Source organism: Oryctolagus cuniculus, chromosome 2, assembly GCF_964237555.1.
Source record: "Oryctolagus cuniculus chromosome 2, mOryCun1.1, whole genome shotgun sequence".
Taxonomy (NCBI): domain Eukaryota; kingdom Metazoa; phylum Chordata; class Mammalia; order Lagomorpha; family Leporidae; genus Oryctolagus; species Oryctolagus cuniculus.
In genome coordinates, this window is record NC_091433.1 from 15685520 (window position 1) to 15701922 (window position 16403).

At 36.3% G+C, this 16403-nt stretch overlaps 1 protein-coding gene across 8 annotated transcripts in view; it reads left to right on the plus strand.

Moving 5' to 3' along the window:
- SLIT2 (slit guidance ligand 2) overlaps window positions 1-16403 on the plus strand; it is a 397498-nt gene that overhangs the window by 249652 nt on the left and 131443 nt on the right. For all 8 annotated transcript variants that reach the window (XM_070069592.1, XM_070069594.1, XM_070069595.1 and 5 more), the window contains exons 6-8: window positions 5443-5514; window positions 12070-12141; window positions 14645-14808. In XM_070069592.1, the coding sequence (XP_069925693.1) occupies window positions 5443-5514; window positions 12070-12141; window positions 14645-14808 (308 nt within the window). The remainder of the gene's footprint in view (window positions 1-5442; window positions 5515-12069; window positions 12142-14644; window positions 14809-16403) is intronic.

Sequence of the window (16403 nt, forward strand, 5' to 3'; positions counted from 1 at the left end):
TGGATTCTACCATTTTTTAAGAATCATGTTCCCTTCACACACCCCTTCATTTTTGACTACTTCTGCCTAGAGTAATCCCTTCCTTGTCTGAAAATCTGTAGTACTTTTCATCTGCTGGCCTCTCTCCTTAAATATGCCCACTGGGAGATTTAGCTGAATCCCTCATTTCAAGAGTAAAACCCTCCTGCATCCGTGTCTCTAGACATTTGTGTATTGAGTGGAGGCTTTGGAAATACATGGATCTAAATTCCAATCAAAGCTTAACAAAATACCTGGCGCCTACCATGTTTAAGTTATTGACTATCTGGGAGCCTTGCTTTCTCATATATAAAATCAGGATTATATCAGCATTTATCTTTTCAAGTTACTGTGATAGATAATGAAATGGGGCAAATGCAGACCCTACCAAAAGCTATGTGTTCAATAAATGTCAACAATTATTATTGTCAATCTCATTTTTATCACCTTTGATTAGTTTGCTTAGAATTACCAGAATATGAATGTCAATTTCATTATCTTTTTCCAAATTTCTGTTAAAAGAGATTTCCCTACTCTCTTAGCGCTCTATTTTCTTATTCCCAATAAACAGACAAGTGGATAGAAAGTTATACAATAGCCTTTTCCAGTAAAAAATTCTTATGAAGAATATATTTGTAAAATTATTTATTCCTGTGAGAAAGCCAAATTGTTTCCTGAAATACTGCACCAAGTTAAAATTATCAGGTAATGTAAGTTGTTTGGATTTCCTTGGAGTAGTCCTTAGCTTGATTGTTGTCTCCATCATATGGGTTAATACTGATGTATTTTGATGCTGAGCTAAATGGCACAGGTACTGAAATTTCTGTTTCAGATGTTCATTTGCATGGGTCAATTGTATTATTCTTATATTGTCCATATATTTTCATTTAAACCATAGACTACTTTTTAAAAATCACTATCAGCATAATATTTGTATATTTAAACACTCCTATGGCTTGAACTTTTTATACACAAGAGAAGAAATAGAAAAACTATGCCTATGTACCTTAACAGCTTTCTTTCTCTTTCTCCCATATAATTCACGTGTTTTAAGAGGTTTCTTCATAATAGTGAAATATCTGTATTTTTTTTGCTTTGTTACTTCCTTTTATATCAAAAAGTTTGCTCTTCAAAATTATGTCTGACTTAAAAAAACTAAATGTTTTTTTGTATTGCTTTGGTATCAATATCTTGTTTGGCTTGTTAATCTTTTTTATTCAGTAATTTCTGTGCCCTTAAATATAAGATGTACACTTCTGTTCAAAACATTAGCCTGGAAATCTTTTTTACATCTTATTTCAGAATAATTTTAAATTCACAAAACAGAACGTGTGAAGTAGTAAATACAACTCACTCCATTTCCCCATTAACGTCTCATTAATATATTTGTCACAATTAAATGAACTCTACTCAGCTCCTCCTACATATTTTTATTTAGACATCTTTTAAGTCAACTAAATTATTGGAGTTATTTTGTAAATCTTAAGATAATGATGTGAACACAAACTGAACTATTTCTAGTACCCATACCTAGCAAAACAATGGCACTGACAAAAATTTTGTTGAGAAATTGACAGATCCTGCCTGGCTTAGACATTATTAAAGTTTTATATTTGTATGAAGTAATTAGAAATGTTTATATTCTTAAAAAATGAAACTCAAGAAGGTCTAGTACTCAGATGCTACAGTGAAATACAAATTTATAGTAGATAGGTACACAACCGAGTAAGTTTTACACGTGTAATTCCATCATAGTACAGTATCTAATTTTTGAAAGATGACAACAGGAAATCTCTTCAGAAAGTTTTAATGGAGGAGACTGTGGTCTCTCCAAATATGGTTCCGGTGCCAAATAAGCAAAAGTTTAACCTTTTTGTCATTTATATCTCGATTTTTAGAAATTATATTTGACAACTATATTCTCTTCCATCCCCAGAATAAATAAAACTCTGAAACTAGACTAAATCATTTTTAGTGTTTTATAAAATTAGAGAAGCTTCTGAAACTTGGTGCACCTGAGGCAAGGAATATGTTAACGTATGGGTTCAAGTTGACGTGCTGCATTGCCTAAGACTGGATTTAGCAGTGCTAGGAAAAATCAAAAGGGGCAGTCCAGAGTTACCCAGGACCTCAGAAGAAACTTCTACTACCGTAAAGAGAATCACAGGATGTTAACGCTGAACAAGAGCATGACAATTGTTCTTTTTCACTGCAACATTTTATGAGACTAAAGCTATGCTTCAAAGCCTAAATTTACAAACGAAGTAAAGATCAGGTGGAGAGAGGATTTATAATTCAGAAACAAACCAGAGTCCTGGAGGCAGGAAGTAAGGGAGAAGTACTCCAAGTAGGTTGGCTGAAGGTCTGAGAGAATCTGCTTCTGGCACATTTCCCCTTTCCAGGAAATATGGAAAGTCCTAGTTTGCTTATCCCTGGGGGCTAGCACTCCTACCAGGAAGGCATCCCAGGGCTTTCCATATTGTATCTAATGCCCCATCATCCTCATCTCTGTAAAGATCAACACATTTACCCTATGTCTGCTGAACACTAATTTCTGTGGGAGTGAAAAAAAAAAACTCCTTGTACAATTTCCTTAATTTAGAATAATTTCACATCACAATTAGACATCACGTATAAAAGAAGGTCAGTTTGTCACTAAATGCATGGCTGAGAACAGACCCTTTCCTGTTTACAGAAATCAGAAGTACTCCAGGTTTCAAAGCTGATAGGGAAACAAGGGAGCAGTGTGAGACAAACAAGGTGCAGGAAAATAGTCCAGAAACCCTGAAATAAATTATGCTTTTGCATGGTTTTGACACTGTTTATCTTGAACCATATGCAGACAAATGGAGGTCTGTGTGGAGAAATTTTCTCATGAGCAGTCATGCAGGCACAATGCTTTCCATAAACATTCCTTTGAGTCCACAAATTGTGAAAAAAAAATCACTTGTTTTACTTTGCCCTCTCATATGAGCGACTTATTCATGAAATAACTTTGTTCTCAGAAGATAGGTGAACTGAGGTGTGATGAAGGTATTCAGAAAAGTTGTAAGGAAAGCGTCAGTCCTCTGAGGCTCAAATATTCTTAATATTTTGGCACCAGCAAAGGTTCAAAGATTCCCATTAAGAATCAGAAGCAGCATGTAACCATGAGCTATGTTAAAGAGGGGTGAAATTACCAAAGTTTCCAGCAGCGTCTCAACTTCTGCTGCTGTAAGGAGAGTAATCTGCCTTTCATTCCTTGTAGGACAAGATTTGCTTGAGTGCTTTCTGGCGAGCCCGAGCTTCCCCTTTGTGTATTGAATGCATGATTTAGAAGAAGCTGTGTCAGCACTGATTTATACATTGACAGCTAAGGATAATAAGATATGGGCAAACATACAGCTCACCCTTTTACAGATTAACCTGGAGACTGCATTAGGCAAATTTGATAGCATTAAAAGATTTTGCCAATTTGTCTGGAAACAATTTCTCTTTTGTAGTATGTCAGGGGTAACACTTGATGCCATTGTACTAATTTAAATGGCTTTGATAAATTGTTCAAGAGGTTAGAGAATAGTAGTGTAGATATATATTTAGCACTTTAAAATAAAAAGGCTATTAACTTAATTGTTAAATGAATTTAATCTGTAAAAATCAAAAGTGCTCAAGAATGTAAGTGTTTTCTTGGAACCACAGCAGCCATATTACATCATGAGGCTTTAAAACTCTTCTTAGAAAATAAAATTATATGTCTGCATTACTTCCTGATAAGTAGAATGCGTTAAGCTATTACAGGAACATCTATAGTAACTAATATTTGGGGAAAGCCTTAGTTTATAAAAGCAATAGTATCATGTCTTCTCTAGGGTGTACCTTTTTTTTAATATTATATGTCCTAGATGGTACCATTTACGTGACATCAAGGTAGTGTCTTGTATGATTGTGTCCTCTGGAGACTCTTTAAAAATGAGATGTATATTTCATGAGACATTCTCTATGTACATAATTTTTAAAGTAAAGAATTTAAAGAGGCCCCTCTGAATGTCTTTGGATTAAATTATTGCACTTTTATTCAGTAGTCTTATGAGAGAAACAGCTCTTTTATGGGAATGTTTAAATGGTTCCTGAAGAACAGACCTCAAATATGAATTAGCCCTTTTGGTGAATTCTGAACTTGAATCAAGGACAAGATTCATTTGTATTGTGATCATAATCTTAGTCCTGAGCTACTGCATTCTCTCACTGTGGCAGGTAGAACCAGTGACTCAGCTGACTACTTCATGAAACATTTCATTTCTATCTCACGTGCAGCATTAAAATACATTTTAATGGAATAATAATATTTCCAAGCATCTAGCTGCTAAATATAAACAACTGCTTGTTTGGAATAAAAAAGGATAGCATAAGGAACCAAGTAGCTTCTTTAAAATGAATATAGAAATTTTAATTCCCATAACAGTACAAAAAAAGGAAACTTAACCTAGTTTGGAGCATCATTTTTGTTCTTTCAAATTTGGAATTTTAACACATGAGTACTTAGACTACTGGAGAGGATTCATTTGTTTAACTAATGTAGCATTTACATTCATTTGACATAATGTTCAAACTTTTTACGATAGAGAAATGTGTTCTAACAATGTAGCTTTGGTGTATCTTTCGCCATGATTTGGCCTGAAATTAGCTTCTTAGAGAAAAGCAGAATTTTTCCTCTTCTGTTAATATTTTACTTATTTTCTGGAGAGTATTACAATTCTGGAAGTCCCTTCACTCAAAAGTGTGCTGTCCTTAACAGAACAGAAAGTTAAGAATAATGATAAGAAATTACAAATCATGAGAATAAAAGCATAGCATAGAACAACTGCTAGCTTTCTAACGGGTATTCCTGGATGGGAATAGCAAGGAGATCTGTGGGACGTCATTTCTCTTTCTTGATTTAGAGTGAAGGCGAACTGCTTTTAAAAGAAGGAAACCTAAAAGTAGTCTTGGTCTTTCTTGCCAAGGATAGTGAAATTAACATGCAGCTGGGCTGCTCTGATAAATGGATTCTGTTAGGTCACTGAGGGGGTGCATGTGACATTAAGTGATTTACAGTCCTTTACCTTAATGAAATTGTTTCAGCAAGATGACGCTGAAAGCTCTTAATGGATAGCTTTTCTTGATGTAATGAAATTGCATTCCTATGGCATTTAATATAAGGTACAGTTATTATTTACTGGAGCTTTCCAAGGGCTGCTATTTGCACAGACAGTTCAGAACAAAAAGAGATTTCAGTGGCTGCACAGAGAGGCCAGCATGGCTTGTGACATCCTTAAGCAGATGAGTGTGTTTGTGAGAGCGTTTCAGTTCCTGTGGCCAGGGCTCCACAGACCCTGCAGGCGACTTCCTATCACTCACTCTGGCTACTGTTCATCCCTTTTACGTATCTTCTGATCTATTTATCAGGCAGCTGGATTACAACCAGATCAGCTGTATTGAAGATGGGGCATTTAGGGCTCTCCGGGACCTGGAAGTGCTGTAAGTATTGCTTATTTCTCACTCTTTAAACTGGAGCTTTGTGTCTGGGGAGTACTCATGGAGAGGCTTATCTGCTTGCTTAAAATCTTGTGTCAAAATGGTCTTCTAAGGAGATGCCTTAAGTAACTCAAAGTGAATCCAGAGTCGAAATGTGTCTGTGCAAAACCTTGTGTATCATATCTGTATGTATTAAGCAACAGTATTTCAGAAGGACACTCCAATGTTCTTATGATAAAGCATTCTGATAGGATTCCCAAGAGTTATGAGAATTCTCAGAATGGCTAAATATTAAGATAATATCAATTTTGTAGGGAAAATAATGTAAAAAATAAACTTTGTAGTATCTTCATACTATGTGTAATTCATACATTGTGTAGTTGTTATGCAATGGCAAGATTTTATAATGTAACTTTTACCAGGTAACAATGTTATCTTTGTAAGGTTATTTAGAAATCTCCATAAGTTTAACTAAAGGAGCCCATGAGCTCCATTACAAAGTCTCAGTACTGACTTTGTAATTCACAACATACAGACTTGAATTAAAATTACATCCTCTCCCAGGCCTGCTTGGTAGACAAAGCTGATAAAATTAGTTAGAGTCTAAGTCATTTCTATTGCCCTTTGACCTAGTAAAACAATTTTAATAGTATAATTAATTTTAATAATTTTAATCAAAATGAAAGCTACTAAAGCACTTTATGCCTCCTATTACACATTTCTGGATTTTTTTCAAAGGTTCATGTTTCTAGCTTTTTAAATATACACATTCAGATTTCTTTCTTAATTATAAATATTTTTCTATGCTTCATTTCATCCTTGACACAATTTAGTCAGAGGCTCAAACCTAATTAAATGGGAAGAGGTTTTGAATTTTTAGTCCACTTGTGAAAGTTATCCAGAAATTATCAAATTCCCCCCCAAAAATAATTCACTTTTTTTTTAAATTGAGTTCAGGAGAAGATTATGAATTTGAAAAAAAATCTTTCAAGTAGAATAGCTTACTTGTCAATATTTTCTATATGACTTTGGATTTGATTGAATACAATTTCATGTGTTAATTTCTGGACTATTAATTCTTTTTAAAGAATTATGTATGAATGACTTGATTGTGATAAAGTTTGCAATGTTAGAATATTTACTGTTTTCTGCATGAGAAGTCATCTTTGTTTTTGTTGAAAACAGCCTAACTTTTTATGGGAAATATGTTCAATGTATATTTAACATATATATTATATATAAGACCACCTTTTGTGTACCAGAATGATGTTTATAATATGAAATTCGCTAATGATGTTTAATATCTGAAATTCACTAATGATAGTGCAGAGTCAAAATAATTGAGATACAATTATGGTTTCATGGTAGTGGTTTGATGTCAACATCACTGAACTCTGTGTATGAAGATACTACCACTGAGTTATTTGATTGAGTAAAGATAATCAAGCTAAATAATCTGTTACTACATCAATGCTCCCAACTGCAAATAAGAATGAGGAGAGTGTAAGAGAGAGAGAGAGAGATGAAGAGAGAGAGAGAAAAATCCAGAATGTTAATATCTTATGAGGATCCCATCCATCTCAGAGAGATGCATCATCAGAGCCTGTTTGCTGCAGAATGTTAACACATGGTACAAGTAATGTGAGTTTCTTTGAGAAGATTTAAATAATTTGGCTACAATTTTATGAAATCAAGCATACATTATTATTCTTTTTTACCTAGAAACTGTTTGTTTAAGGTGTACAAACTTCTTGCATTTCATATATAAAGTTTAGGAATACAGTCATTCTTCCCACCCTACCCTCCCTCCTGCTTGTGTTCCTACCCTTCTTCCTCTCCTGTTTCCTATTCTCATTCTTATTTTTTTTACAAAGACCTATTTTCAATTAACTTTACACATGAGTAACCCTACACTAAGTAAAGATTTCAACAAATAGAGCGTATATTATGTGACTTAGTTTTTAAATTGTCATGTGTTAAGCCACCTTCAGAAATATTAAATACTTGGGAATGTAAGGCAAAATTAGATAAAGGACTGTAAATACTGTGATTTTCTGAATCCAGATCTCTTGTCAAGTAAATCAAAAGTTTGTCTGTTGAAAACGTTAGGTCAAGGGCCTTTTAAAAATAAAGTTAGTTGCAGAGAGAAGTTTGCCTGTTTTGCTTATTTTTGCTGTCCATGACTTTGCAGGATCTTTCTTATTATGAGTAAATAATAAAAGACTTAATTTGCACAAGACCTCAAATTTTATATTCCCAGTGTTTTACATTTTTGTTTTATTTTAATTCCATGAACTGTGATCATATGGCTATACCACAGACAATCAGAAGATGGGGTAATCCTGGGTCCTGGATGTATAGTGGGGTAGGGAGGGTGAATAAAGTCCAAGAGGTCAAGAGACACGTCAGGGTAGATGAGAGCAAGAGAGAAGTTGATCACTGCATGTTCATGGTGAATGGATTTCTTATGGGATTCTGCTTGTATGATTTCAAATTAACTATTTTCTTAATATGAAGATTTATGAAAATTAACATTGCAAACTAAATCTAGATTAAAATTTTGTTTTGCTTTGAACACAATACTCAGAAATGAAATATATTCCTTGCTTTGCTGGATTTGCATATCTTTTTCTTTTCCACAAAATGGGCATCATATAATTTAATTGGAACTTAAGGATGTGTGCCCTTTAAATACCAGATTCTATGCCAGGTTCTCTGCTTGGCATGAGAGAGGTGAGTAAAACAAAACCCAAGGCCAGCTCTACAGCTCACTAGGCTAATCCTCCACCTGCGGCGCCGGCACCCCGGGTTCTAGTCCCGGTTGGGGTGCCAGATTCTGTCCCGGTTGCTCTTCTTCCAGGCCAGCTCTCTGCTGTGGCCCAGGAAGTCAGTGGAGGATGGCCCAAGTGCTTGGGCCCCTGCAACTGCATGGGAGACCAGAGGGAAGCACCTGGCTCCTGGCTTCGGATCAGCTCTGCGTACTGGCCATGGCAGCCATTTGGGGGGTGAACCAACGGAAGGAAGACCTTTTTCTCTGTCTCTCTCTCTTTCACTGTCTACCTCTGCCTGTCAAAAAAAAAAAAAAAAAAAAAAAAGAAAGAAAGAAGAAAAAAGCTAAACGCAAAGCTCAGTATGAGAACTAATCCATGACTATGAAGGGTAACATTTGTATTCACACATATGATCTCCTTCATAATCGACTGCATTCTCATTATAGAGAAAAACTTGAGGTTGAGCATAGACACAGAGATACATCGAAGGTGGTCACAAATCACAAAGTATGATATGCAAATATGCACTGTTTCATAGTAGGAAGTGACCATAACCACATCGTGTGCTTGCCATCATATTTAACACTTGTAAGTACTACTGATTTTTTTAAAGATTTATTTATTTATTTATTTGAAAGTCAGAGTTGCACAGAGAGAGAAGGAGAGGCAGAGACAGAGAGAGGTCTTCCATCTGCTGGGTCACTCCCCAGATGGCCACAACGGCCGGAGCTGTGCCAATCTGAAGCCAGGAGCCAGGAGCTTCCGCTGGGTCTCCCACATAGGTGCAAGGGCCCAAGGACTTGAGCCACCTCCATTGCTTTCCCAGACCATAGCAGAGAGCTGGATCAGAAGTGGAGCAGCTGGGACTCGAGCCGATGCCCAAATGGGATGCCGGCACTGCAGGTGGCGGCCTCACCAGCTACGACACAGTGCTGGCCCCAGTACTACTGATTTTTTTAAAAGATTTATTTTTATTTATTTGAAAGTCAGAGTTACACAGAGAGAGGAGAGGCGAGGGGCGGGGGGTCTTCCATCCGATGGTTCACTCCCCAATTGGCCGCAACGGCCAGAACTGCGCCGATCTGAAGCCAGGAGCCAGGAGCTTCTTCTGGGTCTCCCACACGGGCGCAGGGGCCCAAGAACATGGGCCATCTTCCATGCGATCCCAGGCCATAGCAGAGAGCTGGATAGGAAGTGGAGCAGCCAGGAATTAAATTGGTGCCTGTATGGGATGCCGGCACTTCAGGCCAGGGCATTAACCCACTGTGCCACAGCGCCAGCCCCTGATTTTTAAAGTAAGTTAATTTTTTTATTCCATTATTTTTTAGTCACTGGGTATCAGTATCAGTAGCACATTGTTACTGAATAAAATACTAAGATAATTTATTTCTTCAGTTGCATTACGTAAACTAAGATTTTTGAGAACAGACTTCAAATAGATAGAGACCAGCTAAAGGCTTCAGTAAAGTCTCCCTTTTGTAAGTAAACTGTAGGTTAAAATCAATGCATGTCTGCTGTATGTGAATTTTGTAAAAAATTTATACCAACAGTTACATTTTAAAAGGCTGTGTGTCTGTATATGCTAAAATCTTTTGCTGTATTAAGTCAGTATAAATTTTGAGGTGGGAGAATAAGGTCATCTTAAAGCAAATCTCCTTAAGAGGGTAGACAATGATGGAGATGAATTAGACAACTGACAACAACTTAGCGTTAATAAGTTAGAAGAGAGCTTTTTGTTTTTGTTTTTCCCTTCAGAGGAGTCTAGTTGTGATAAGAAAGTGAGAACAGTTATCCCAAGCGTGTGTGAGCAAAATGTGGAAATAGAAGGTGGTTCTAAGAGGAGGAGAGGCTGAGGATACATCGAGGTGGTGAAGAGACAGCAGATTTCTGTGAGAGGCCAGAAAGATAGGGTCATTAGCAGAAGGGAAGGAAGTTTGGTATCAGAAAAAGCTGGCAAATTCACTTGCCTAGAGAGCCTAGGCAGGCAACATCAAAATAAGAGAAGCGGGCTACATGCCAAGAATTGTAGTGGACAAGAGAGATGGAGAAGAGCAGACAGCTGGGGCCGGTGAGGATTTGGTAAGCTGGCAGTGATCTCTCTGCTGGTGCAGCTCATGTTCGGCTCCAGTGGACTGTGCTCTGCTGTAATGGGAGGCTGCCAAACAATGCGACTTTTCCAAAAGAAGCTAGAAATGGAAATTTTCAGATCAATCCCTTTAAGTACCGGCAACTAATTCAAGTATTTCAAAGAATGTTGTACAAATCTGCCTAGGCTAAGGAAAACACATCGGTGAAGCTACTCTAGACCAGCAGGTTGCTTTGCTTATAAGGTGGTGGCACTTGTGGCTTGAGGGGTAGACTTCAACTTCTCAGTAATGTTGGGCATGTTGGCTTCAATCCTAGAACAGCAATGTCTTCATCATCTAATTTTGTAATGAATGATATAGGAACTAATGTAAGTGACTTAAGTCACCTAGGAAAAATAGCTACTTTATGGGAGACCTATAAAGCACTAAATTGGTTGATTTGCATTACCCATAAGCTTCTAGCCCCTTCTTATGCTCAGATGACATGGCTTTTCTCAAAACACCATTTAAATACATACTGATGCTTGAACAAAAATGTTTCATTCTCAAAGGGATTTGCTTTCAGATGATCCCTTTCCCCACTGTCAAAATAACAATCTTCCTTATGATAATAAGAAAAATGTTGGTGCTGGGGCAAAGTAAGGAAGAATTGAAGCAAGCAAGGTTTACATATATGCTCATCATAGCTTCACAGCCACCTGTCTTTCTGATTCTACCTCAAGAAACCATAATCCTTTTCCTCCCAGGCACTAAACAAAGGAGAGTACATGGTGCTCCTAGTAAAAGCTGTTAGGGTAGATTCAGACTTTAACATAGTGCCACAGCATGTCACTTCATTCCCACTTGATGCAAGTACCCTTCATTCCCACTTGATGTAAGTATCCGGTACAGTATTTTCTTTCTACTTAAATTTCACCAGTGGCTGATACCCACAGTAAGGATAATTAGGAGTATAGTGTCCCAGACTTGATAGGAATGATTTTGTCTTGTTGCTTTGAGATTTCAGTTGGCGAATTCAAATATGTTCATTCACTCATGGGCACTAATTACACGTAATACCTCTCTAAGGATAGGCAATTGTGTGATTTTTTTCTACTCTGGTTCATGTTCTTTCCTCAACTAATACAATATATAGACAGACTTGTGTGCATAGGATGCACAAACTCACATGTAACTACTGTAGTCGTAGATGCTCTGACTGAAGTCATAACTGTAATAAATGTTGAATAAAATGGAATGTATTAGGGTGAGTGGTTAGCCTGGCTTAGCAGTGAAGATATTTAGCCCCACATTAAATCACCTGGTGTGATTACCAGCTCCAGCTCCTGATGGTAACTTCCTGTCAGTGCGGAGGGTGGTGAGACAGCAGATGGTGGCTGAAGTAATTGGGTTCCTGATATACATGTAGGAGACCTGGGTAGCATTCACTGCTCCAGACAATGACCCTGGCCCAGACGTGGCTGTTGTGGACACTTGGGAAGTGAACTAGCTGTTGGGAGCTCTAACTCTAAACGTGAATGTATAGTAGTAATATGTTGAAGGGTGAATTTATCACTAAATATAAAATTGTTCATTCTCTATGCTATTTCTACCAGGTGTTTGCCTATATGAGCATAGTTGCAAGATTTCTTTATATTAACATATGAAATGATAATGAATTTTCATATCTAAAATCTCTAACTTTTGTTTTAATCTTACAGCACTCTCAACAATAATAACATTACTAGACTTTCTGTGGCAAGTTTCAACCATATGCCCAAACTTAGGACTTTGTAAGTAATCAAAATATATGTTAAGGTAATTTTAATCTATTAAATGTATCATAAATTCTTGTGAGCAAAGAATAATGCCACCTACTTATTGTGGCTACAGAATGAAAACACAACTTTCTAAAATGTTCTAAATATATTTGAGTAAATGAGCTATTATCCTGAAAACTTGAAAGCTTTTTAAAAAAATGATTGTGGGAAGTTTGGATTAAAAAAAAAAAAAACATTTACTTTGAGCTATTGTGGAGGTCACATTTCATTAAGAAATGGAAGACTCCTTGATTGGCTGTCAGAAATGATAAATGGGAAATCTTTATGATTTTATTACTGTACTGCAAGCAGACCTAATAAAGCTAAACTGGTTCTCCAACATTCTTTGTAATGTAAAATTACAGCATCACCCTCTATTGCTTCTATAATTAAGGTTGTGTCAGCATTTATATTTTAAAATACCTTTTTAGGGGTTATAGGTGGATATTAAGATATTTTAGTGAATAAAAATGAATCTGTAATAAAATATTGACTACAGTTATTTTTTCTCTTGAAGAAAGAAATTAATCTCTCAGACCCCATGTGGTAATATTTTGTTAAGGCATTTTCAGAGTTAAATCTCATTTGAACTGGGTTTCAGAATCACGTTGGACTTTTTTGGGGAAAAAAAAGAATGCATTTAAATAAGGCAAATATATTTTTGTTGGAGCTGCAAAATATTTCTCATTTTGTAATAGCTTATAACTGGAAAAATATTTTCTCAATATAATAAAAAAGTCTGTTGAATTACTGGTTTTTGAATGAATTAAGCAATACCAATCTTAATGTCATATTTTTCCCACTAAAATCTAACTCTGTTTGTCATAACAAAGCATTAGAATTCCTTTGGAATATGATTTGGGAAAATAAATAAATTATAAAAATATATAGGCGTAGCTAATTTGGTTTTCTTGGGGCTGTCAGATTTCTTTGGGTTAATCTTACTGAATTGGGTAAGCAGTCTAGGTCGTTCAAACTGTATTTGACAAAATTAGTTTCCCATCAACTTTAATTTTTTAAATTCATCAAGCATTCAATTCTTGAAGAAATAAAGCCAATGAAACTGTAAAAACATTTGAAATCTGCATTTTTGATCATGCCTTTATTTTGTTACATAATCCACTAGTTTCTATTATTCATTGGGTTTTTAGATTGTTATATTCTTTACTCATTTCAAACCTGCATACACCTAAATGAAATTTTAATAATGTGTTTTATTTAGAAGGAAATACTTAGAGAACAGTCATGTGGAGTGTGCCACCCTGACTTCCAAAGGATGGCACTTGGACTTCCAGGGGAACTGGGCCAGAGGTCACCTAGCTTTCCCCAGTCGTAGCTCTTTGTACAGTGGCATGACTTCTAGTTCTGGTGAAAGACGATGTGTTCCTTATGCACAGGCTCAAGGGAAAATGTGAAGCAGTCATGCAACTTCAAAGTCCCTCACTTTGGTCGGTCTGTTATCCTACAGTATGAATGCTACTTTAAAATTCCATTTTTATAGTCCAGTTATCTTTCTGGACTGAGTTCTATGTTTTAATATCCATTACTGTTATTGGGTTAAAATTGAACACATCAGCTAAAAAGGACTAAAATGGCATTACTTTGTCATAGATGATTCTGGGAATGATGCTTTGATTTATAGCTTTGGATGTCCTTTTCTGTAGTTTGAGAAAACATAAAAGCCAGTTTGAAGTCATTTACCTAATTTAGTGGATACATTTGACTGATATTTTATTAATGGAGAAAAGCTATTTGCCATTTGGATGCAATCCATGATCTGGTGTGGATCCTGCCAGTAGAGAGGGCACTCACTTAATTCCTTCACTCCCACCATTTATGCCTTTTAATTTCAGCCCTTGGTCCTTGAGGATATGTCCCCAAGTGCCAACAGCAGCTAATCCCCTTCTCTGTGATTAAATACAAAAGGAGAAAATCAGAAGAGGGATGTGAAGAAAGTATTTTACATTAAATTATTATTCTGTTTTGCTCAGCAAAAAAGAAAAGTGACCTAAAAAAATTTGCAAGTAGGTTCTGTGAAGACTAGAAATGGTAGGTGTTACTGATATTTCAAACTGGAAGCTACAACATACGCATGCAGGAATGATACCCCTCTCTGACTTTGCTCCCTCTAGCCTAATACCACTGGCTTTTCTGTGCTGAAACTACAGAACACTATGCCTTGGACTGATTTTTTTCCCTCTTATCCTTTTGAATGAATGTATTTCGAAGTATTTCAAGTTGCCATTGAAGCTTCTCTGTGTTTTCTTAACTTAGAGTAAATGGAGAGACTTGATTCTGTAGTTGTAAAGCAGCTTAATCCTCAGAAAAATAATTAGATAGATTGGAACTTTCTAAGCTTTATCTACTTCCATGTTAAAAAAAAAAACAAATATATATTATTATTAGTGAATTCTCCTAGCTTGGAAAGAGCTGTGCTCTGTTTTCTTGTTTTCAACTTCTTTCCTCTCATTTTCAGTCGACTCCATTCGAACAACCTGTATTGTGACTGCCACCTGGCCTGGCTTTCCGACTGGCTTCGCCAAAGACCTCGCGTGGGCTTGTACACTCAGTGTATGGGCCCTTCCCACCTGAGGGGCCATAACGTAGCTGAGGTTCAAAAACGAGAATTTGTCTGCAGTGGTAAGGGCAAAAGACCATCACGTTGTTGTGTTACTGTGTGCTGTCACGTGTGGAATGTGCAGAGTGCTTGCTTCAGGAGTTTCAGTGTCCGCTAATGTGCACTTGTGCACTAACCACTCTATGGAGTGCTTCTTTTCAAGTGATAAGAATAACGTGTTACAAGACATTTGAATGTGGTTGGCAACTTCTGATTCCTTGCACTTTGACCAAATGGAAATATTTTCCAGTTTTCATTGCAGGGAAAATACAGGAAATGACGAGATTATGGTTACACTTGTGACTCATTATTTTCATTTTTTGTACAAATTTATGTGTATACTTTTGTGTTAACAATTTTTAAATGATTACCTAATCCTGAATCCCTGCTTTGAAATTCAAAGAGTACTTCAATCACAAATGCAAGGTTATGAAAGACTTTTCACATATACATGTAAACTAATAGTTTAGTTCTTGAAAACAAATTAGTGACTAGTTTGATCAAAAAGAACTGAAAATAAAAATAAGACACAGGCTCTGTAAATACTGTTAGCTAACATTTGCTGCTTTGTTGGGCCTGATTACCAATCTAGGTACTTTGTGTATATATTTACCTTATCTTCTCTTACAGCAACTATGTAAGAAATAAAATATCATCTCCGTTAGAAGTTGAAGTGCTGTAACAAAGAATAACCTTGTCCAAGTTGATATGCTTGAGCATAAGGATATCAACCCAGAGAGTGTGATATCCATAGTACTTTAGATAGTTTGTAGATACAGGGCTGGTTCTACTTCAGAATTTTTGTCCAAAATGCAATAAAATAATTTTTAGATACAGTGACACTCGTTTTCATCATGGGTTCTGCCGCTGAGGGCTAAACTAGCAACAGAACAAAAATGTATTAAAAAACTGCATCTATACTGAGCATGTACATATTTTCCCTTGCCATCATTCCCTACACGATACAGTGTAACAACTATAGGCCTGGCATTTATATTGTATTGGGTATCATCAGTAATCTAGTAATGATTTGCTATGTACAGGAGGATGTGCATAAATAATATGCCGCTGCTATATCATTTTATTTATAAAAGGTAATTGAGCATCTGTGAATTTTGGTATCCATGGGAATCTTTTAGCCAATCTCCCATGAATAACAAGGGACAATCATAATGCATCATAAGGAGATAACAGGCATTTTAAAAAGAAGAACTGGGGAGATGTAGTTAGCACTTGAATCTATTTTATTTATCTCTTAATCCTTTTTGTATATTTTCTGCACTTTTTATAACCTAAACAAAATTCTTTTATAATGTCATTGAATTTTCTAAATATGTCTGATTGCTTTTTAAAAATTTAAAGAATGAAATGACTAACAATTCACTACTAACTTCTTTTTTCTCTCTTTACCTTTTCCTTCCTGTTTTCTAGATGAGGAAGAAGGCAAGTGTGCATTTCTTTCTTAGACTGAGAATATTTGTGTAAAGTTTGAAAACTTGTGGGAGCCGGGGTTTGCAGCTAGCGGCAGCCCCTTGCTTGCACATCACTGTCACCAGGGCCCTTCCCTGCAGGCGTCTGGCCTGCTCCAGATCCCGTGCATTCTTAGATGCCCACTGGT